Source organism: Rhinolophus sinicus, chromosome 17 (assembly GCF_057876585.1).
Source record: "Rhinolophus sinicus isolate RSI-liver-muscle chromosome 17, RSI-T2T, whole genome shotgun sequence".
NCBI lineage: Eukaryota > Metazoa > Chordata > Mammalia > Chiroptera > Rhinolophidae > Rhinolophus > Rhinolophus sinicus.
Window position 1 is genome coordinate 56,032,501 of NC_142517.1, and position 22,905 is coordinate 56,055,405.

The 22,905-nt window shown below is 38.0% G+C and overlaps 1 protein-coding gene and 1 pseudogene across 2 annotated transcripts in view; both read right to left on the minus strand.

Annotated features, from left to right (window-relative positions):
* ATP13A4 (ATPase 13A4) overlaps positions 1 to 16,633 on the minus strand; it is a 117,383-nt gene extending 100,750 nt beyond the window's left edge. The window contains exon 1 of one of the 2 annotated variants that reach the window (XM_019723162.3): positions 16,318 to 16,633. In XM_019723162.3, coding sequence (XP_019578721.3) covers positions 16,318 to 16,380 — 63 coding nt within the window. In that variant the 5' untranslated portion in view covers positions 16,381 to 16,633. The remainder of the gene's footprint in view (positions 1 to 16,317) is intronic. The other variant, XM_019723170.3, reaches the window with a different exon arrangement.
* Positions 11,689 to 12,044, minus strand: LOC109442922 (large ribosomal subunit protein eL34 pseudogene; annotated as a pseudogene).
* Positions 16,634 to 22,905: the final 6,272 nt, after the last annotated feature.

Sequence of the window (22,905 nt, forward strand, 5' to 3'; positions counted from 1 at the left end):
GATTTTTGTGGTGATGAAAATGTTCTCTACTTTAACCATGTCAATGTCAGTTCCTTGATTGTCATATTGTACTATAGTTTTGCAAGATATTACCAATGGGAGCCAATGGGTAAAGGGTACATAAAATCTCTGTGTGTTATTTCTTACTACTGTTTGTAAATCTACAATTATCTTTACCAAAAAAAAATTAAAATGATGAATGTGTTGGACTAGATTACCTTTGAGCGATTTTCTATATCTGAAGTTCCATAATTTTTTTGGGGGCGGGGGGTCTAAGGGTCCACTGGCTCTTGCTTATAAATGGTGCACTAGTTCCAGGAGGTGAAATTTCTTAAAAATCTGGACACCAGTGTTCATGACAGTAAGTCAGGGTCTCGACAATATCAAAATGAGGTTGTAACTGAGGTATGTAAAAATGAGGTATTTAACTAAATCAGACAGAGCCTACAGAACTACATCTATTTACAGATGGAAAAAGCAGAGACTAGGCAACGAAATATTCCTCACACAAGTTGAATGGTTAATGGAAGAATCCATATTAAGAAGAACCCAAGCTTCTAAACGGGGCCCTTACCACCACAGCAGTTTGTAAATATCTACTGACCTGGCAGCCTGTCCAAACTCTCAAACACCACCCAGCCCAAGTCTTTTCAGAGCTCTACTAAAATAGCCCTGGTGGATGAAAATACTTGGACAATCCTAATAAGTAACATTTGACTATAGCAATAATAAAGAAAAGGTTTTTGGTTTTTTTTTCCTTGTTCTTTTGTTTTTTTAAGGAATGAGGCCAGAAAGGAAAGGAAAGAAAAAGAGCAAAGGTCAGTCAACTTTTTCGATATAGTACCAGATGGAAAATATTTTCAGTTTTGTGGGCCATATGGATTTTCAATTACTCAACTCTGCTGCTATCATACAAAAGCAACCAATGTGTAAAGAAATGTGCGAAGCTTTTTTCCAACAAAACTTAATTTACAAAACAATCAGTGGGCCAGATTTCACCCACAATTCATAATTTGCAGACCCCTGCCATACAGAAACAGAAGAAACATTTACCTGTAGTGATAGTACCTATCTGATGGGGTTATTGTGAATTTAAAATAAAGTATCACATGAAAGTGCTTATTAATGGACTTAGGACATAGTAAGTCAATGAACCTTAACTGTTATTAGGCAAGAAACAGACTGATCAAAGTCCTGTCAGAATCTTAGCAGACAGGTCTGGACACCTTATCTTCAACAACCTTGGTAACACAGTATGTTATAGCTGTCCCTCATGTTCCTCCTGGTAGATGCTCCTTTGTCCCAGAACCGCTGTGGATTTCAAAGAGAGAATCACACGGAGGGTGGCTTATTTAAACTATCACAGAGGATATCTTTCTAAGACTTTCTGAGGTAAATTTTCAAGAAGTATGCCACATAAAGAGTGGTTGAAGAAACTGAGTGTGTTTAAATTGGAGAAAAATGCCTAGAGGGATGGGAATGGGGGACATACAAGAGCAATGTTTAAATGCCGGAGTTGTGGAAATGGAAGTTGAATTTTGACAGGTGGCCCCAAAAGGCAGAAGAAGTAAGGCTAATGAATTCAGGTTAATGGAGTCATATTTCAGTTCAACCTAAGGAAGATATATTTTTAATAGTCAGCTCTGTCTTGTAAATGATTTAGCTTGTGGAAGTTTCCTTCTCTGAGGGCATTTAAGGAAATGTTGGATAGGTGACATAGGAGGCAGGAGAAGGCCACGTAGACTTTAAACAAGGTGCAACTATGATTCTATGGAATAGGCGAAATGGAGTGTCGTAAACCAATCATCTATTGCTCGAAATTTTAATCTGTATTTATCTTTAGATTTGTATGCTATTCTATATAATTTTGGAATGTAACTGTAACTAGCTACATTCATCCATCATTCATTCATGTATTCTAAAAAATATATAGTGTATGCTTAGTATATGTCAGGCATTTTTCTAAGCACTGTAGACACAGCAGTAAATAATTAATCAGTAAACCATCAAAAAATTAAATAGAAAAGTATATCCTCCTTGGGATAATGAAATATTCCACTTTTATTTCTGTACTCTTTTGTTATCTAATTGACCACATTATTTATACAGGAACACTATGTAGGCAATTATTTCAATGATGTTAAAACTCAAAAATAGAAGAAGTTTCCTGAAGATGATGGCTTAGGTAACTGCTTTGCCTACTGAAACCCAGGATCACACCAAAATTATGAACAAATTATAGAACAATCAACCTGAAGAATCATCTAAAGACTAGCTGAACAAACCCCTATAACTAAGGATATAAAGAAGAGGCCACATTGAGACTGGTAGGATGGACAGAGACACAAAACGGGCTGACCCCAAACCCACAGATAGTCGTTGAACACCAAGAGGGACACCTCAATATCAGTGGGCCCCCTGGAAGAGGGAGGGGTCCCAACCTCACACTGGGCTCCCCAGCTCAGTTGTCCTTTGCCAGGAAGAGGAGTTCCCACAACATCTGACAATGAAAACCAGTGAGGACTCTGTCTGCTTGTCCTGGTGAAACACAAGGCAGCTGGAAACCCATACATCCCCTTAAAGAGCCCACACACTCTCTTGCAAACACTGACCTGGTCTCTGGTAGGAAGGTAGCTATTGGAGAAGCATCAGATACATACAGGAAAAGTCTGAATTGTATGACTCCAGAGTGAGGGCTAAAGGGACAGAAGCCATTATCCCCATGTGGAGCTTGACTCATGTGTAGCCTACAGGAGGGCACCATCTTTTCTATATTGAACCCTCCCCCAAAGGGCCAAATCTGAGATCACATTTCTCTGGTAAAATCCATACATGTGCACCACCTTAGTGAAACCCTGGGTCCCCGCCCTGCACAGTTAGTACTGCATCGCTCAAGACACCCTTAACTACTGAGTGGCCAGTCCCACCTCACAAGCTGTGGAAGCCTTTTACAGCAGCTGATGGCCAAGGCAACCCAGAGAAGTTTTGGTGGTGGCAGTAACCCAAAATCTATGCTGCAGGCTCTCTTGGGCAGCTCTTGGGGATTTGCAAGCAGTGGCTGGCTGTGGTGTTCTAAGAGCATTTTGCACAGTGGTCACAAGCCAGGCACTGGAAGAAAAAATGAATCTGCATAAACTTTGTAAAAACTACTGAACACATCTCAGGGACTCCCTGGGACGCTGTCTTGTCCAGCTAGTACTGCATTGCTGAGGGCACACTCAATACTGTCAGCCAACCCAGACTGCACACTTGAAAAGTCTCTTTCAACTGCTGAGCCTTACGGGCAGCCAACAGGTAGCAGTAGGCCTAGGGGGCATTGGGCCTCTTGCTAAGCTGTCTCAGGCCCAATATTGGTGGCAACCAGTCCCGAATTACAGTGAGACCACCCCCACATGCCTCTAGGTCCAGCACAGGCAGCAGCACAAGCAACATATGTAGCTTTGTGGCTCCTACCAGATAGCCATGGGCCAGTCACAGGCAAGGCTGAAATTGGCCTACAAGGGAGGCCCTCCCAAGAGACACCAGAAACAACATACACAGAGGCTGGCTTCAGACCACACCAGACCCCACAAACAGCACACCAAAAGAGTGGCCTCAACAGGCACCATGGGGGCACATCCTCCCCTGAGGGTTCAGCCCCCACACAGCAGCTCATACACTGTGGGGAATATAGCCAATAATGTTGTAAAACCTATGTATGGTTGTCAGATGGGTACTAGACTTATTAGGGGATCACTTCATAAATTATATAAATGTCTAACAACTATTCTATATAATATAAAATAATATTGAATGTCAACTATAATTTATATACATACATACATATATATATATACACACACACACACACACATACATATATACAAGGGATGTAAAGCACAGCATAGGGAATATAGTCAATGGTATTATAATTGTTACGTATGGTGTCAGATGGGTAGTAAACTTGTTGGGGTTATCACTTTGTAAAGGGTGTAAATGTCTAATTATTATGTTGTTTTGTCCACCTAAAACTAATTTTTAAAAACTCAAATTTATTTTCTGCTCTTGGATCTTGTGTAAAAGTTGAGAAAGAAGAGGACTGGGTTTTTTCTCCCCATAAGGTTGAAAAGCCCCCATAATCAGGCCTTTATTAAAGAATAGATACTATAGCTGTGACTACAGGGGATAGAATTTGATACCAAGATAATAAGAATTCTAGATTTCCTTTATTCCTCCTAGGGTAGAAGTAGTAGTGTGGAGCTACATAGGAAATTTTTCTGAAATGAAATCTGAAGGCCTCCACTTTGTTGCTAGGGCCCCCTTCATCTCTGACCATGTGTCTGCTGTGGTCCGAACTGAGCCTTTATAGGCACATGATGCCTTTTGCCTGAAAAGCCTTTAAATAAGTAGGAGCTTCCCAACTTCGTATTACATACTCCCGCTCCATAGTTCTCTGAGATGGAGACTGGCAAACATGGCATTTCTGAGCATCAAAATCATATCCCATCATACCAGTTCCTCATTAGTCCCAATCTCTACTCGTGAGAGGGGTATTGAAAGCCAATCTGGCTTTACAAATGTACAGACTCCCAAAGGGTATGATTTTAAGCCACTAAGAAAGATTCTCTGTCTTTAAAAAAACCTTCCAACTTATACAAAATGCAGGCAAGATTTATACACAGAGATGTTTACTGCAATATTATTTGTAGTAGTAAATAGAAAGCAATCTATGTATGTAAGAATAGGTTAATCATTACAGAATATTATATAGTCTTAAAATTATGTTTATGAAGTATTTTAATAACATGGGGACAATATATATGTAATAATATTAATTGAAGAGAATAGAAAATTATGCCATATGATTTCAAATTTAATTGAAAAATGGTGACACACAAACAAAAAAGACTGGAAGATAAATATATCAAATAAAACACTAATGGTATTTGCCTTGGGTGATGGCATCATTATGATTCTTTTACTACTGTACTGTATACATTTTAATCATTAAATATGTTTCACTTTTAAAATCAGAAAGTATATATATATTTTTTAAAAGCCTTTTCTACCTCTTCACCGATATCTAAAATACCAGTAGGAAAGTTTTGTATCTTATATTCTCCCTGGCAAAGAAAATCACGTAGGGAATCTGACCACTTTAAATATCATTTGTTCAGTTCAGTTAAATTATTATTATTTACTAACTATCAGATTGAAAATTCTATTTGTCCATTTATATTTTTTGTTTAGACTTTTCAATCCCCACTTATCTCATTCCAGGTAATAGTCTCCAATTCCCCAATTTTCTTCTGTCAAACCACCCCTTTCACCACCCTTAGCTGATGTGCTTCATGTAGAGTTGACTCTGATCCCAACTCGAGGAGTGAGTATGTGACGAAGAGCATGGTATTCAAACATTAATAAATTTGAAAAGGGGACATGATCCAATCAAAGCCAGTGAGAAAAAAATGAATATGTCATTAAGTCTACTGAAATAAAGGCAAATTATTTTTTTTCTACTGGCATAGTACCTGGGGATTTGTAATCCTGAAGTTATGAGAGGGCCCCATGTGAAATCTGGGAATAAAACCAGTATGACCAAATGGTCAATTACTTCTAAGTAGAAAATCCTCTCCCAGGACACAAGCAAAAATCCATTGATGCTAAATGAAAGATAGAAGCAAAAACACTCTACCACTTATCATCCTGAAACCAGGATTCCACGAAATCAAGACCAAGTAACCACTAAGAGAGGGGCAGGACACCCTACCTAAGGTCAATTACAGATGTAAGACTGAGGCAGCTGCCTGACGTGGAGAGGATGAACAGGAATATTGACAAAGACCACTCCCCAGAGCCCATATACTAAGGGACAGCCTAAGACCAAGTTGAACAAGGGCAACAGCTAACCCGCTCTTCCCCTACTAGAAACCAGCACTGAGTAATAGGCCAAGGAGGTCACTTCTGGGGTAGGAGTAAGAATATGAAGCAAGATGACTTCTGTGACACAGGCATGCGCAGATGGCTGAAAACTGGAGTATCCAGGCCACCTAATTTTAGCACCTTTTCCCCTGTTCAGTTCTGTACCCGAAAGATCAGACAGCTATGACTTTTATAATAAGGGACCTGGGTGTTTTGTTTCTCAAAGTTCAAAATGAACCCAAACTATAAAATAGCTGCTAAACTAACACACATTGTCTTAGGTTTACGCAGTAGTGGTGGTAGCAGTAGTAATAGTGGTGGTGGTAGCGGCAGTGGTAGCGGTAGCAGAAGGCCACGTCCAAGGCCTAAGGCAGTGTGCTACTGGAGTTAGAGCAGGAGCCTTGGAGTCAACCTATAGGTACAAGATCTGTTTTTTGCTATTTCTTAGCTTCCCGATTTGGACAAATTATATAATTTCTCAGTGCTTCCTTTTTTAAAACAGGGATCAACAACTCAATTGAGTCAGACAAAGAGAAAAACTTTCATAACATTTCACAAAAATTTTCAACTCACCTTACCAGAAACATATTAAGCAACTGCAGTGTTACATGTAAGATATAGACATGAAATGAGACACAGTCCCTGCCTATAATAACTCACAATTGGTTGGAGGAGAAAGATAGACACATGAGTCTACTATAAAACCAACTGAAAATAGCTGTAATACATATTCAAACCTACTCCTGACAAGGAAGTAATTAAGCAGCTCTCAGGGCTCCCAGATGGCTTAGTAAAGGAAGTCAGATTTGAGATGGGTTCTGATGGGTGGGTAGGACTCTCATGGCCAGATATCAGCATGAAGACATATCCGCTGGCAGAGAAACTATATAATATATTCTGGCAAGAGCAAGCAGACCACATTTGGGTGGTCAGAGAAAATGGTAAGTAAAAAATTGTCTCTTGGACTTGCCAAAAGGAGAAACCTAGACAGGGTGTCTTGGCTTCCAAGCTGAAAGATCCTTATTATGCTTAGTGATTCCAAATCAAACAAGAACAAAATTGAAAGTCAATGTGTACCATAAAAATCAACCAATTTTTCCATTAAAAAAACACGTAGAAGTAACCACTGGTCTACCCAAACTTAATTCTTGGATCCTTTTGTCCTCAAAATACAATATCATCTTCTCTGTACTGATTCTGAGATTTGAGGACCAGAGTTTCAAAATCTTCCAGCCATGGTTCCCCCGAGAAACAAGTAGATTCTGGAAATGCTATACATGATTACAGTCTCAGCCAGGACCCCATTGTGCAACTACTAAAATAAAATATTGTCCTGGCCTGGGCGACATAATATTTCTCTGGAAAGCACACAGCATATTTGGGCCTCTTCTCTGTTCTTTTTTCTGAGAGGGCACCTAGGGCAGAGCCATGCTCATTGTCCATAAGAATAGCCTTAGGCTGAAGATGAAGTTGAGTAGGCAGCGTTCTGAGCGACCTTTTAACTCTATCCAGGTTTCAGGCAACTCACCAAGGTTTACGTGTTGGGCATCCAGAAATAGCTGCAAGCCCTTTAGGTAGGTGGTCTCACTCAAGCTAGTCTTCACAAAGCTTCGCAACAGGCAAAGAACCTTGAAATTGATACGCAGGAATGAATCCCCTCTGGACACACCACCAAATCACCATCTGTTTTCAAGGCCAAGCCCTTGTGCTCTGTCTTCTGTGGGCCTGAGGACCCTCCAGGGTACAGCACTGGTTCATCATTTACTGTGAGATCTACTCTTGAGTCCTTTATTCATGAGTAAGTCACACAGCAACAGCCATAAATTTCCAATTCCCACGTAATGCAATGTCTCCAGATATGTTGTCCTTTACTTGACTAAAAATTTCACAGCACTTTGAAAAGCTCAAGAGTATCACTTACATTTCTTAAGATATTTCACAGAGATTTTATCCACTTGTTTTAAAACTTTTTAAATCTTATTTTTTGTGGGTGTTAGAGAGCATCTTAAGAAATCATCTGCATTGATCCCTGGTTCACCCAATAAGGTATTATTATCTCTACCTTATAAATGAGGTGAAGTCAAAAAGAGGTGACTGATTTGCTTTAAGATTGTAAGAATAAATAATGGTAAAGCCAACACCCCAATGTTGGTCTCCAACCTCCTAATATTTTGTTGTTGCTTTTGTGTGTTTTTTTGTTTTTTTTCCTGTTACACCTAAGGATAGCCATAAACCATTATGTGTAAAGTGGCGACTTAAGCCATAGCCTACCATTTACTTAGAAAAATGAATGTGGGTATATCATTTAATTTCTTTATGATTCAGGTTCCTTATTTGTAGAAGAGTGATGATAATCCCACATAGGGCTGCTGAGAGGATTAAATAATAAAGGTCTTAGTCCTGATCAATCATCATGTAAATATTTGATATTACTATTGCCATTCTCACTCCCCCCTCTTTTCCTAATTTTCCCTGTTGGATTAGGTGGTAGCAGCATCTTTTCCCATTGGACAATCTAGGAACTTTAAACACATCTTTAATAACTACTCATCCAATTTAGCCCTTCTCTCTTACTCTATAGTCTATGGATTACAAAGTCTTTTTAATCCTAATTTCTAAATATCTCTTAATTTCATTGTCTACCCTTCATCCTCTCTGACAAGACTGTCGTTCTGTCCTGACTTTCTCACTTGGGCTATTTCAAATACCTTCTTCTCGGTCTCTCTTCCTCTAGCCAAACTTCCCTGCCCTGTGATGTAACCTCCTTTGGAAAAGCAAGTCCTTCCATATCATTCCCTGTTTCAGATCTTCCAGTGGCTTCCCCATTGTGTCCACCAGATCGGCATTACAATCATTCTGCCCAACTCCAGCTCCACCATTAAAGATTCTAATTCAGTAGGTCTGGAACGGGGCTTAGGAATCTATTTTTCATGTGCTCCTCAACTAGATTGTAGTACAGGTTTTCATGGACCAATGTTTGGGAATCATTGGAAAAGATAAAATGTATACTCATTAGGATGTCTTATAAAGTCCTTCACAATCTGGCCCTCAATGACCCCTCCAGGGAAATTATATGCCTCCTTTCCCCTTGAAGTTTGCTTTGGCTAAGTTCCTCCTTCTTCCGTGCTCCCAAAGTTCTATATGCGTAACTCCCACAATAACACCTATTTTATCTCTCTTCCATTGGGCTTGCACCCGTGGTTCCCCCACTTGTAGAGCCAACTTCATGGGCATGGGGCCTGTGCAGTCACACAAAGCCATGCTCTCAGAAGGGCCCTGAAGTTGGTTTACTGCTTGCTAGAACCATCCTGAAATTCTTAATAATTGTTGAACAAGGGCATTTCATTTTCTTTTCTTTTTTTTTTAATTAAAGTTTATTGGGGTGGGTGACAATTGTTAGTAAAGTTACATAGATTTCAGGTGTACAATTCTGTATTACATCATCTATAAATCCCATTGTGTGTTCATCACCCAGAGTCAGTTCTCCTTCCATCACCATATATTTGATCCCCTTTACCCTCATCTACCATCCCCCTCCCCCCTTAGCCTCTGGTAACCACTAAACTATTGTCTGTGTCTATAAACCAAAAACAACAAAAGAACAAGACAAACAAATGAGAAACAAAAACTCAAGGGCACTTCATTTTCATTTTGCACTGGGCCCTATAAATTATGTTCTCTGTCCTGCCCGCTCAACTGTGAACTCCTTGAAAACAGAAGCTATTTGCTATTCACTTGAAATCCTCCTTCGTTAGAACAGAAGACTCCTGGTACAGAGTAGGGGTTTGGTAAATATTTGTTGAGCTTATACATGAATGGATGAAAGGATAGAATAAAGTATCTCATAGAAAAATAGTGTAGTGTGGTTAATTAACTCTGAAGAATAAGGTTTGTGCATGTTTTGAGGAGAGAAGAGTCGATTGATAAAATCATAAGATGTTTGAACTTCCCAAATAAACAACAAAATTTCCAAGGTTTCTCTTGAAATTGTTCAAACTGTATCTCCATTTGATTCCCACTGCCTTTCTGTTCTTCTCAGAATGCAAAATTGCAGCTTAATGGAGTTTGCAATTGCGCTATCGTAAATATGCCCCGAGTGTTTGTGCCAAGCATTGTGCTAACTTCAGGTGGTGGGGTTACTGGGAAAGGGAAGGGGGAGGCCATAGAAAGGTGAACCAAGCAGGGTCCCCATTCTCAAGAAGCAATGAAATCTTACTCTTTAAGATGAGTTGACTTCATTGGAGTTCTGTAGCAATGAATGGAAAATAAAGACGCTTGGCTTGGCCAGCGGCCCAGCTTCCTGAACATTTCAACTGACAAAATGTCTCAGTCTGAACACAATTCCTCTACTATGAGATCTGTGGGTTCACTAGTTAACATTGGCAACCAACTCGGAGGTGCTCATGAAGCATAATAAATAAGTGGCTATTGAGGTGGGGGAGGTGCTTTTGCTCCCTGGTATGAGAGAAGAAAAGACGAACATCAACTATCAAAGTGAGCCAAATAATTGGTGAGGACAGATGTCCCTAGCTCATGCTGAAGGCATGACAGGATTTCCAATGTGGCAAAGACCACACACCACCCTGCTGCCATATTAGTGCCCGTGCAGTACTTACTGACTTCTTGCTGGTCTCAGAAATGACATGGACATTGAAAAAGACTTTCTCTTGCTTTTCCACAATCCCTAAGTTTTAGTCACCCAGTCTACTAATTGATAAAACTTCAGTAATAACATTAAGAGATCCTAGTCCAAAAAAAACTATAAGTGCCAATAAGTATATAGAGATGTGTTCAACTTCCAGGAAATGTAAAAGTAATACAGCCCTAAAGTATCGTTTTCACCTACTACAGGAGCTAACGTTCAGAACATTGATAATGTCCAACATTGGCAAGCATGGTACAGAAAGCAAGGATTCCCAAAAGAGATTGCTCATCAGAGTATACATTAGTACAACCACAATCTTAAGGAGGGCAAATTGGCATTACGTATCAATCAACATTTTAAATGCACATCCCCTTTGAAGCAGCAATGCCATTTCTAGGACTTTATCCTAAGGAAATAATCTAGCAAATAGGTAAAAACATAGAAGGTGCCAAAAAAAATGTATACACATTTTAAGAAAGGAAAAAACTGTATTGAAACTGTATTAAAATTACTCTGATGGTAACCACTTTGAGCACCTCTTGTAACTGCCGAAGTCAAATGTGATTTGTATTCATCTTTTGTTATGGGAGCTATATATGTGTGTGTATATATATATTTTTGTTTTGTTTTGTTTTAAGGAGGGCGCAGCTCACAGTGGCCCATGCGGGGATCGAACTGGCAACCTTGGTGTTATTAGCACCACGTTCTAACCAACTGAGCTAACCGACCACCCCTGTTATGGGATATATTGAGTGTTACAATTTTGACACAGGTTTTTCCTTTCTTAAAATGTATATACATTTTTTGGTACTCTCTGTACATGTACAAAGTTGTCCATCACAACTAAAAAATTTAGAAATAAATTAACATGAAAGATTTGCTTAATATAGCACAGTTCATTCAAACACCATTCAAACATTAAAATGGTTATGTAGAGCTATAATTATCCAAAGGTAAATATGTCCATGATAGGTGTAATGGAAAGGCCAGCTTAATAAAAAAGGTATTGATGAAATGACTATTTTTTGTTAAAAAATACACATTTGTTACTATACTTGTACATTTTTTAAAGACTAGATTGTGATTGATTTTCTTTTTTTGCCTTTTAATTGTTTTTATTACACAAACAAAGCTTCATTTTTTTATTTAGCTTTCTGACTCTGTGCTTCTGCCTTCAACACTTTCACAACGATTTTCTGCTCCTCGGTAAGGAAAGCACGCTTGATCCTGTAACGGACACATTTAGCACACATGGATCCACCATAGGCCCTGCTGACGTGTTTTCCCATTTTAGACCAGCTCATCAGAACTTTATGTCTCACAGCATGAACTCTGTGAAGTCAGCCTGGGCACACACCACATGCAGATTTTGGTGCTTTCCCAACTTTCTTGGTATACAGGTAAACAAGGTTCTATTACCAGGGGTTTGGGACAGCCTCATATTGTTAGAAGCTGTATTGTAGGACAGCCTCCGATGGTATGTCAAATGCGGGCCCATCCTGAATGCCTGCAGACACTGTCCCCGGAAGAGCTGTGATTGATTTTATTTGTTTTGGCATGATGCATAGAACAAGTAAATGGAGGCTATCCAAATACAATATCCTTATTGTACTTGGATGTGTATAGGGGGTGGGAGAGGTAAGTCTTGAAGAAATAATATGTTCGGTGGTATGCTGGTAAATATTTAACAACCAGCCTTCAGGTGGGCTGGGTGGAAGTCCTGTGTGGCTTTACCAATTTCTATGGCAAATACTCCCAACATTATTCATTTAAAGCTACTAATATGATGCCACTAAATGTGGAGTTGGAACGAGATGTACAGTAGCACATCGTTACATAGTGTTTCCATGATACATACACAACAGACATAAATAATTACAAGAGTATAGATAATATTAAAATGTAGTAAAATAATTAGAAAGTAATAAGTTTTGTGCATGCATTTTGTGTAAGTCTGAAAGGAGAGTCACCAATATAATATTAATCATATCTGTGTGGAAACTTCATGAATCATAGTTACTTTATTCTTAGACTTTTGTATGTCATTTTAATATTTTTACAGTAAACATGTTACCTTTATAACCAGAAAAAATAATTCAAGGGTTTTTTTCTTATTTGTTAAAAACTAAGAAAGAAAAAAAAAATCAGGCAACATCACTTTTAATACAAGTCTCGCTGGCACAAAACACTTTTCCAAAAGGAGTCTGATTCTCTAGGGTATCACTAAGGATAGTGACTAGCAATGTTTGAATCGATTCCACCAGATAGCTTTGTTCAATCATGGTATAAGGAAATGAGCATTCAGTGTTTCTAAGGTCTTTCAAAATATAAATATGCAACACCAGAATTCAAAGGCCCTCTGATACTCTCAGTTTACAAATATGGAAACTGAGTCCTAAGACAGGTAAGTAGTTTCCCAAAGTAAGCACTGCAAAGCAGGAAAAAAGGGTGACTCAGCTCCCTTCCACTTATAAATGGTCTCCATAGCTTGTGATTAAAGTATATATTCCCCAGTTGTCATTATTTCATGAGAAGAGATACTTCCTAATTTTAGGAAGTAGCATTCATTAGATTGGCTAATTGCTGAAACCCTGACTCCTACATCTTTGTTTAGGTAATTGCAGCTCCAGAATTTTATACTTGTCGAAACACTCCCACAGAGATTAACTCTGTTCATCCTCATAAGAGCCCTGTGAGACAGGTAGGGTAAGAAGGACCCTATTTTACAGATAGGAAAACTGAGGCTAGAGCAGGCAAGTGGCTCACCCAAGGCTAATGAGAGCCAGGTGTCTGTTTTGGTCATGGTGCTGTTTGGGAGTCAGTGTCCTCTTTGTGGCATTTTTGGAGTCCTCTGGGTGAGCCCTTTTTTAAGGTTAATTTCTCCCCTTTCCTTCCTTGTCCTTTTAACAAATTCTTTCTTCCATTTTTCCTGTCTCATTTTGCGCTTAAGAATATTACTTTCAAATCACCTAGAGTTGCTCTTTGGTTTCTGTTTCTTTTATTCTAGAATGAAAGTTAGTCCCAAACATCTTTAGGCCTGGAAATATTCCTGTTCTTCTCTATTTGGCATGAAGGCTAAACCTTAGAATGCTCTTTTCTCTTGAAATTTGAAGTCATGTCTATCATCAGAGGAATGACTTCTGCAAAGGTCCAGTGTATATTATAAAGCAAGAAACTAAATACTTTGGTATGACACATTTCTAGACAATCTTGGCTTTCTAAAAGGGCTAACACTGAAGCCCAAGGAAACAGGCTTACTCAGACAATACAAATCATATATAATGGAACAGATCCTGGGGAATCTAAGATCATATGTTCTTCTAAGCTTTGCTTATTTAAGGGAGGAAGTGTGTTCTCCTGTTAAGAGTATATGGTAATGGATGGGTGCTGGACTTGATGGGGAATCACTTCATAAGTTGTATGGATGCCTGGCCACTGTGCTCTACACCTAAAACTAATATAAAATAGTATTAAATGTCAACTATAATTAAAATAGATAAATAGATATAGATATAGATAGATAGATAGTCACGGGATGTAAAGTACAGCATAGGGAATATAATCAATAGTATTGTAATAGCTATCGATGATGTCACATGGGTAGTAGACTTGTTGCGGTTAACACTTTGTGAGGGGTGTAAATGTCTAATCATTATGTTGTTTTGTACACCTGAAACTTATAATAATAATAATAATAATAATGGTAAAAAGTACAATGTTTGCAGGAAGACCTGAAAAAGGTATGAATGAGCTATGTTCAGGTCCAGAGACAAAAAAAACTACCAATTTAAACTAACCTGTGTGGTGCCTCAGATCCTGGACCTACACAACCTTACACAATCAAATTCTCAGTGCATCAGTTTCCTCATAAAGTAAAAATCCTAACACCTCAAAGAGTGTAGTGAAAACTAAATTAGCTAGTAGCCAAGAAAATATTTTGTAAACTAAAAATTACTAGGAACATGCATGGAATACATTTAAGATATCTTGATAATTTTTGAAGTTTACTGCTCTGTAAGGGGCATGGAGTAGTTAAGTTCAAAAGGGACAGTGTCTGATAAAGCAATAGGCAGGTGGCCAGGTTTCTCCAGGCGGAACAGGATGGACAGCTCAACAGAGCATACTAGTTGCTGCACCTTCACTGAGACTATTGGCCAAGTGACTCCTCTCCAGAAAACATAGTGTCCCTTTCCATATCAAAAGTTCTCTCCTAATTGGACTTTCAGCTGCATACAGAACAAAATCAACACCATGATGCATTGGGCGGTGCTATTATGAAGATGAATATTAACAAAATTCCTTCGCTAGAATGTGTAGACTGCAGAAGGGATAGCAGTTTCCCTAGAACTAAGATTGTGTATTTGCAAGTAGACTCTTAATGACTCTTGAATGACAAATTGTCGAAGAGCAAACATGAGTGCACGGGAAAAGAGTGGGTGTGTTTTGATCTCATAATTTGAGGGAGGATTAAAAAAAAAAAATTAGTGGGAAGGAGACCCTACCTTCTGGTGAAGAGTATTCAAGATAAGGATCAAATTTTCAATTTAATATACAAAGTCATGGAATATTCACTCTCTAAAGAAAACACTTTGGAAAAATAAAGAGAGTCAAAGGTCATGGTGAGGTTTGTGTAAGGTCTAAAGACAATTGTCATTTGGTGGTCAAATCTGAAAAAAGTAAGGAGATATTACGAAAACCACATAAATTTGGGTGCCTTTTATTTCCTTATAATTTCTTCAGCTTTGATAGTAGAATGGATCTACATTTAAAGGTTCAAAAAAATGTTGTTGCTATAGGAACAGGTAAGAAGATTAGACTTGAAAGACCAGTTTAGGAACAAAGAATTTAATAGTCAGGGCTGAAGCAATTAACCAAAAAAACATTTTAAATAAATGTCTTTTGGGTTTGTTATTTACATATTAATTCCAAGAAGATAAAATGCTAATATAGAATGAGAGCATCACATTTTAACATTTTAATTACACCATTATGGACCCCAAAGACTATAATTAGCAGAAAGGCTTTATTAAACAGAAGTAACACATTTCTAACTCTGTCTTGATTACATTGTAATTGAGAAATACAGCTTTAAATCTAGCAAGAGCATTAAGAATTGTCTTTGATTTTCCTACAGTTCCCCAGATGGGAACACATCTAAAATAAAAGAGACAGTAAACTACAGAAAGTTTTCTGTAACTTATCTCTACATCTAGGGAACTACAGGTGAAATTCTAGAAGTAAACAGAAATGAGTGTAGGCTGATAACTGTTAATATTTTATGCCTCCCCTGTCCGACAGTCTTTGTGAACACAGATATGTGAGAAGAGAAGGTCAAAGACGCAGCTGTACTCCTAGTTCCCATTGATGTTCCGCTCCTTCCTGTCAGGGAATACTCTGCTCCTCCCTTTAGGGTTTTCCTGAAATTATTAGAAGTTTTGAACAGAACTTGCTACGCTGGTAAGGCTCAAACATGCACCATAAAGTGGCATTGTACTTCCCTCCCTTTCTGTTTTCTTTAACAAGAAAACCTTCTTGATAAAATGAATACAATATTTTCAGTCTAGCATATTTCTGCTGTCAGAGGCTACCTTTATGGGACAGAGAGATTGCCTGGATATTACCTTTTCTCACATAATACCAGAGTCCAACTGCGGAGGAGAGAGAGAGAGAGAGAGAGAGAGAGAGAGAGAGAGAGAGAGAGAGAGAGAGAGAGCTAGAGTTAGAGGCTGGGAAACAGGAATGAGAGGAGAGGAATGTGGTTAGAATCTTACCATCTCATTTTCTTCTCCTTCATTGAGCAAAGCATGCTGGCTCTTCTCAAAGTGGTCCCCCATGAAAAAGTGATCCCGCTCCTCCTCCCTGACCTTCCCAGAGCAGACGCTTTCAGGACGAACTTGCTGAGCCTCTGCCGTCGTCAGCTGAATGAAAGAGTTAATGATCCTCCAGGTAAAAACTCCTCGAGCACACACCTTCCTTCAGTAAATGACACTGAGAAACTGAACTCCTCCCACAAGTCACCCTCAGCTGAGAGCACTTTGCCTGCTCCTTAGTACTGCCTTCTCTCAGAGCAGCTGTCCCAAAGGAGGTGGCTCCCATGCCGATCTTTTTTGTGCCCAACTTACAGGGAAAGAACTCACTGCCTGCCAGTGTCTGCCACAGCATAAGACATCTGACTACAAATCCAACGGGACAATGCAGAGTTGGCAGGACCCTTCCGAGGAACGGGGCAGACTCAAGAACTCCCAGGTCACTGCTTTATTCACAGAGGCTAAGAAATTGGGGTTGGGGTGAAGTTAACATAGCTGCAGATTTTATGCGATGAATGAAAGCCCCAACCCATCAGCTTTTAATAGTATCCTCATTCATTTTACTTACAAAGTGTACAAGTTATGACTAATCCTCTTCAAAAGGCATTTGTAATAACATTTCTTTGTGTATGCAAAAAGCATCCTACTTAATGAGTGTGTGGGAAGAAGTTTACTTTTGTGAAAGACATCTAGAGAAAGAACAAAAGTGTAATGAAACTATTTTAGGTAATATCCTTTCACTAAAATATTGGTGGTTAAACTCTTAAGGGGGGTCTAGAAATAAAATATCCAAGTGTCTGCTTGGCAACACTCATTTTTTAACTTATTCACAAATTCATTTAATAATTCATTTAATTCACAAATTCATTATTTGAGCACAGAGAATACATACGATAGAGACTCCAGAAGGTCTGACAATTAAGTTTGTGAACTTGTTGCAACATGTTGCTAACCATTTTTATTTTTTTTTATTTTTTAATTCTAAAGATTGCCTTTAATTTTCACTCCAGTACTCATAATGCCCGCTTTCTTGTTATCTTTGCAAACAGTTGTTTGAGATATAATGCTGCATTAGACCCAGTCCACAGGGTATCTTGCCCAGTTTTAATATTCCAAAGGTTTGAGGATAAGGTGTGCAGGTCAGTTCCTCTGGGATGGCAGCTGACTCCATTTTAAAGTGGTTCCATTTATACTGTTTCTCTTTTCTTTCTTTTTTTAATTAATTTCAGGTGTACAAAACAATGTAATAGTTAGATATTTATCATTTATATCCCTCACACAGTGATAACCCCCCTCCCCCATCCACTACCCCTCTGACATCACATATAGCCATTACATTTCCACTGTCTCTATTCCTAATGCTGTACTCCACTTCTTGCAACTATATATATATATGAAATTGTAGTTGACATTCATTATTGTTCAGCTTCAGCTTCAGGTGTACAGTGCAGTGATCAGGCATCTACATCATCCCTGAGGTGGTCTCCCTAACGAGACAAGTGTCCATCGGATACCCTACAAAATCTTTACAACATTATTGTAAACATTCCCCAAATTGATTTTCGTATCCCAGTGGCAATCTTGTGGTTATCGACTGTGCTTTCTAATCCCCTCACCTTCCCCTTTATCCCCACAGCCCCCTCCCATCTAGCAAGCCTCAGTTTTTCCTCTATGTCTCTGAGACTGTTTCTGATTAGTTCATTCATTTATTCTTTTCTTTAGATTCCACATATAAGTGAGATCATATGGTATTTGTCTTTCTCTGTCTGACTTATTTCTTTTAACATAATGTTCTCTAGGTCCATCCTTATTGTTGCGAATGGTAAGATTTCATTCTTTTTGGCTGCGTAATACTCCATTGTATACATATACCACAATTTCTTAATCCAGTCGTCTACTGATGGGCATTTCGGTTGTTTCCATGTCTTGGCTATTGTATATATAGTGCTGCAATAAACATAGGAGTGCATAAAGATTTTTGAATTAGAGCTTTGGATTTCTCCAGATAGATACCTAGGAGTGGAATTGGTGGGTCATAAGGTAGATCCATTTTCAGATTTTTGAGATACCTCCATACTGTTTTCCAAAGTGGCTGCACCAATCTGCAATCCCTCCAACAGTGCACAAGTGTTCACTTTTCTCCACATCCTCGCCAGCACTTGTTGTTTGTTGATTTATTAATGATAGTCATTTTGACTGGGGTGAGGTGGTATCTCATTGTGTTGTTAACCTTTTTTAATATCAGAGAGATTATTCATTATGAATTTGTACCAACTGGACAAACAGTTAACCAAGTTTACTATTTGGAGGTGCTGAAAAGACTGCATGAAAATGTTAGCCGACCAGAACTTTTGGCCAACAATTCGTGGCTCTTGCATCACGACAATGCACCAGCTCACACGGCACTGTCTGTGAGGGAGTTTTTAGCCAGCAAACAAATAACTGTATTGGAACACCCTCCCTACTCTCCTGATCTGGCCCCCAATGACTTCTTTCTTTACCTGAAGATAAAGGGAATATTGAAAGGAAGTCATTTTGAAGACATTCAGGACATGAAGGGTAATACGAGGACAGCTCTGATGGCCATTCCAGAAAAAGAGTTCCAAAATTGCTCTGGAGGGTGGACGAGGCACTGGCATCAGTGCATAGCTTCCCAAGGGGAGTACTTCGAAGGTGACCGTAGTGACATTCAGCAATGAGGTATGCAGTACTTTTTCAAGGATGAATTCGCAAACTTATTTGTCATACCATGTATATAAATCAAATCATATTTGCTACCCTCAGACTGATGTAGTAATTCAAACATGCAAACAAATATGATAGAAGGTTGTTAGTTATTATGAAAGCTAGAAAGGTTTTGTAACCACATTTTTTTGTGTATGCAAAAAAACATCGACTTAATGTGTATGTAGACTTAAGTTAACTTTTGTGAAAACATGTAGAAAAAGAACAAAGGTATAATCAAACTATTTTGTGTAGTCTCCTCTCGTTAAAATATTGGTGGTTAAACTCTTAAGGAGGTCTAGAAATAAAATATTCTTCCAACAGCCCTGTAAAATGACGAGTCCTATTTTATGTATGAGCAATCTTTGCAGCCCTACACAAAATCCCTAAACTCAGGATTTGCAGTGATTACAAATCCATGCTCCTTTCAATACGGTCATCTGCCACATAAGGACATTTCAGTCAAGACAGACCACATAGATGACAGTGGTTCCAATAAGATTATGATGGAATTGAAATTTTTCTATTGCCTACTAATGTCATAGACATCACTGCCATTGTAATGTCATAGCTCAACCGATTACTCACGTTTGTGGTGAGTCTGGTGTAAACAAACCAACTATGTTGCCAGTTGTATAAAAGTACAGCATGTGAAATTATGTACAGTACATAATACTTGATAATAACAAATGACTGGATACTGGTTTATGTATTTATTATACTATACATTTTATCATTATTTTAGAGTATAGTCTTTCTACTTAAAAAAAAGTTTTGCTGTAAAACAGTATGCCATGTTATACTGGCATCTTGTGTTTACCATGTCTCTTAATTGTAAGATTTTCTCTTGTACTTGATTTATTCTCCCCATTGTTAAGTGGCATATGACTGTATGACAGATGCAATGTGATTTTGCTTATATGTGGAAAATGAAGAACAATATAAACAAATAAAACAGAAACAAACTCATAGATACAGAAAACATTTTGATGGTTGCCAGATGGGAGGGGGTTTGATGGTGTAGGTGAAAAAAGGAGAAGGGATTGAGAAGTACAAATTGGTTGGTAAAAAGTAGTTATGGGGATGTGAAGTATAGCATAAGGAATATAGTCAATAATATTGTAGTAACTATGTATGGTGTCAGATGGGTACTAGATTTGTTAGGATGATAGATGGGAGGGGGTTGGGGGGCCAGGGTAAAAAAGGTCAAAGGATTAAGAAGTACAAATTGGTAGTTACAAAATAGTCATGGGGATGTAAAGTAAAGCATAGGGAATATAGTCAATAACATGGTAATAACTATGTATAGTGCCAGGTGGGTACTAGACTAGTCAGGGGGGTCACTTCTTAAATTATATAAATGTCTAACCACTATGCTGTACACCTGAAATTAATATAAAATAATATTGAATGTCAACTGTAATTGTAAAATTAAAAAGGGTGAGAGGGAAGGTGAAGGAATAAGAGGTCCAAATTTCCAGGTATAAAACAAGTAAGTCATGGGGATGTAATACAAAAAAGAAAGGACGAAAGGAAAGAAGGAAGGGAGGGAGGAAGGAAGGAAGGGAGGAAGGAAGGAAGGAAGGAAGGAAGGAAGGAAGGAAGGAAGGAAGGAAGGAAGGAAAGAAAGAAAGAAAGAAAGAAAGAAAGAAAGAAAGAAAGAAAGAAAGAAAGAAAGAAAGAAAGAAAGAAAGACTCAAAACCAGATGCACAGCTTAAGATGTGAGACAAAGGTCCTCCCTGTAGCTTTACGCTCTCCACCTCTCCATTTACTACTCCTTCTTCCCAGAAGACGTACGTCCTTATTCTTCACTTTCTCTTTCTTTCTCTTCATCTATTTTCCTCAAGCCTGACCCAACTAAGAATCACAGTTGAAAAATACATATGTGTCATTTTCAAATCCAAACATCATATGATGGGAGAATATTTCATTTTTGTTTCATACTGTCTCAGGCTAATGTGTCAAGTTATTAAACCAGTCACAAGCCTCAGCAATCATCCCTGAGAACTGCGAGGCACATATTCCGGTTGCAGAAATGCTGACGATGTGGAAGCACTTTGATTTGACTGAGCTACTAATCAAAACTTGCAATTTTGAAAATTTTCTTTGGGAATTAAAATTCCGTATCCTAGCACTCCCATCGCTATACAAATGGGTTAAAAATCATTTTAAATCAACTTGCATTTATGAATGAAATAAAAAATTATGTTGTCAAGTACCTCTGCTCCTGCCCATACACACATTCAACTTTTAAAATGACCGATTTCTCATTAACGCAATCTTTTCTCTAATTGAAAATTTGAGGTAATTTAGAAATGGGCTAATTTAAAATTTTGCTTTTCTACACCTTATAGAAGAAAATTAATAGAGTAAACACAATTTCAAGAGTAATTTTTACTTGAGTATTGTAATATATTTTGAATGTATAAACTATATTAACTTTTGGAGGGAATATATGCCTATGGAAACATTTCAATGCTGAGATGACTCAGGGCCACATTGTTTGGCTCAGATTGTTGCTGACCATTCTTATATATTCCTTAAAGCAGGAACTCTTCTAAAATACGTGCTCACCTAGGTCCAGGTCCTATTTGAAAGTAATAAAATTGTATTCTTATTTAAATATTTTATTATTAGGGTAGTTTATTAATTCTAATCAGTCATGGTCATAATCAGTCTGTTTTATTATAATTTTATGTTTATTTTATCTTTTAAAGTATAAATTAATTTTTTCCCTATGAAATTCCTGAAAACAAAATTTTATTTCACCAGTGTCAGTTAAAACAAAGAGAGATTGACATGCAAAGCTCCCAATGGAGGCAAACAAGAGACTGAGGCTTTATAAAGTTTAAGTAGAACTTAAAGAAATTATGCAACAGCAAAAATGTTTTTAATAGTATTTCCTTTTTCTTATAACAATTAGATGATTGTTAGATGATACAGTCAAATGAATAAAGTAAAAAGTGAATTCTCCTACTCAGAGATAGTCACTGTTATATTATGCTGGGATTTTTGGGGGGGTTTTTTTGGTCTATGCATCCATGGATAATATCGGACTCAGGTTGCATATAAAAATTTGCTTTTTGTTTTTCATCTAATATTCAATTACCTTTTTCATATTATTAAACATTCCTGAAATTTTTGATATTTCATGAATACATAATATTCCATCACATTGAATTTATTCAATTTGCAATATGCTGCACTAAATTTTTGTATGTGCATATTTTGAATATAGCCAAGATTATTCCCTTAGCAACAACTTCTAGAGATGGAATAAAGACGGTGATAATAAAAGTATCTGCCTTCTAGAGCTGATGACACGAAAATGGGATGAGTTAAAGAACTTAGAACAGTGTTTGGTACACGGCAAGCATCCAGTGAATGTTAGGTGTGATTATTGTAATATATTTTTCTTGATAAATATTAACAAATAGTCTTTCAGACTATTTGTTAATAAACATGTCACCAAGTACTTTAATAGTAATTGAAAATATTGGAACCACAACACCAGGCTTTGTGAATGGCATTTGGGGTAAGATTTGAGATCTTGGCCAAAGGGAATGAAAAAATTAGCAATAGCAATAGCCCTCCCAAAGAGTGGGCTCAAGGGGTGAGAGATACCGTGGAAAGGAATGGTGAGGCAAATGTTCCTCTCAGATCTAATGGAAGTGTGGCCAGGGCTAATGTTGGGATAATGCATGTATTTACATGTATGGGGTGTGTGTGTGTGTGTGTGTGTGTGTGTGTGTGTGTGTGTGTGTGTGATTGTGGGTATAAAGAGAAAGGGATGCAAGGCTCTTGTGATGTTTCCCTGGGGCTGGAAG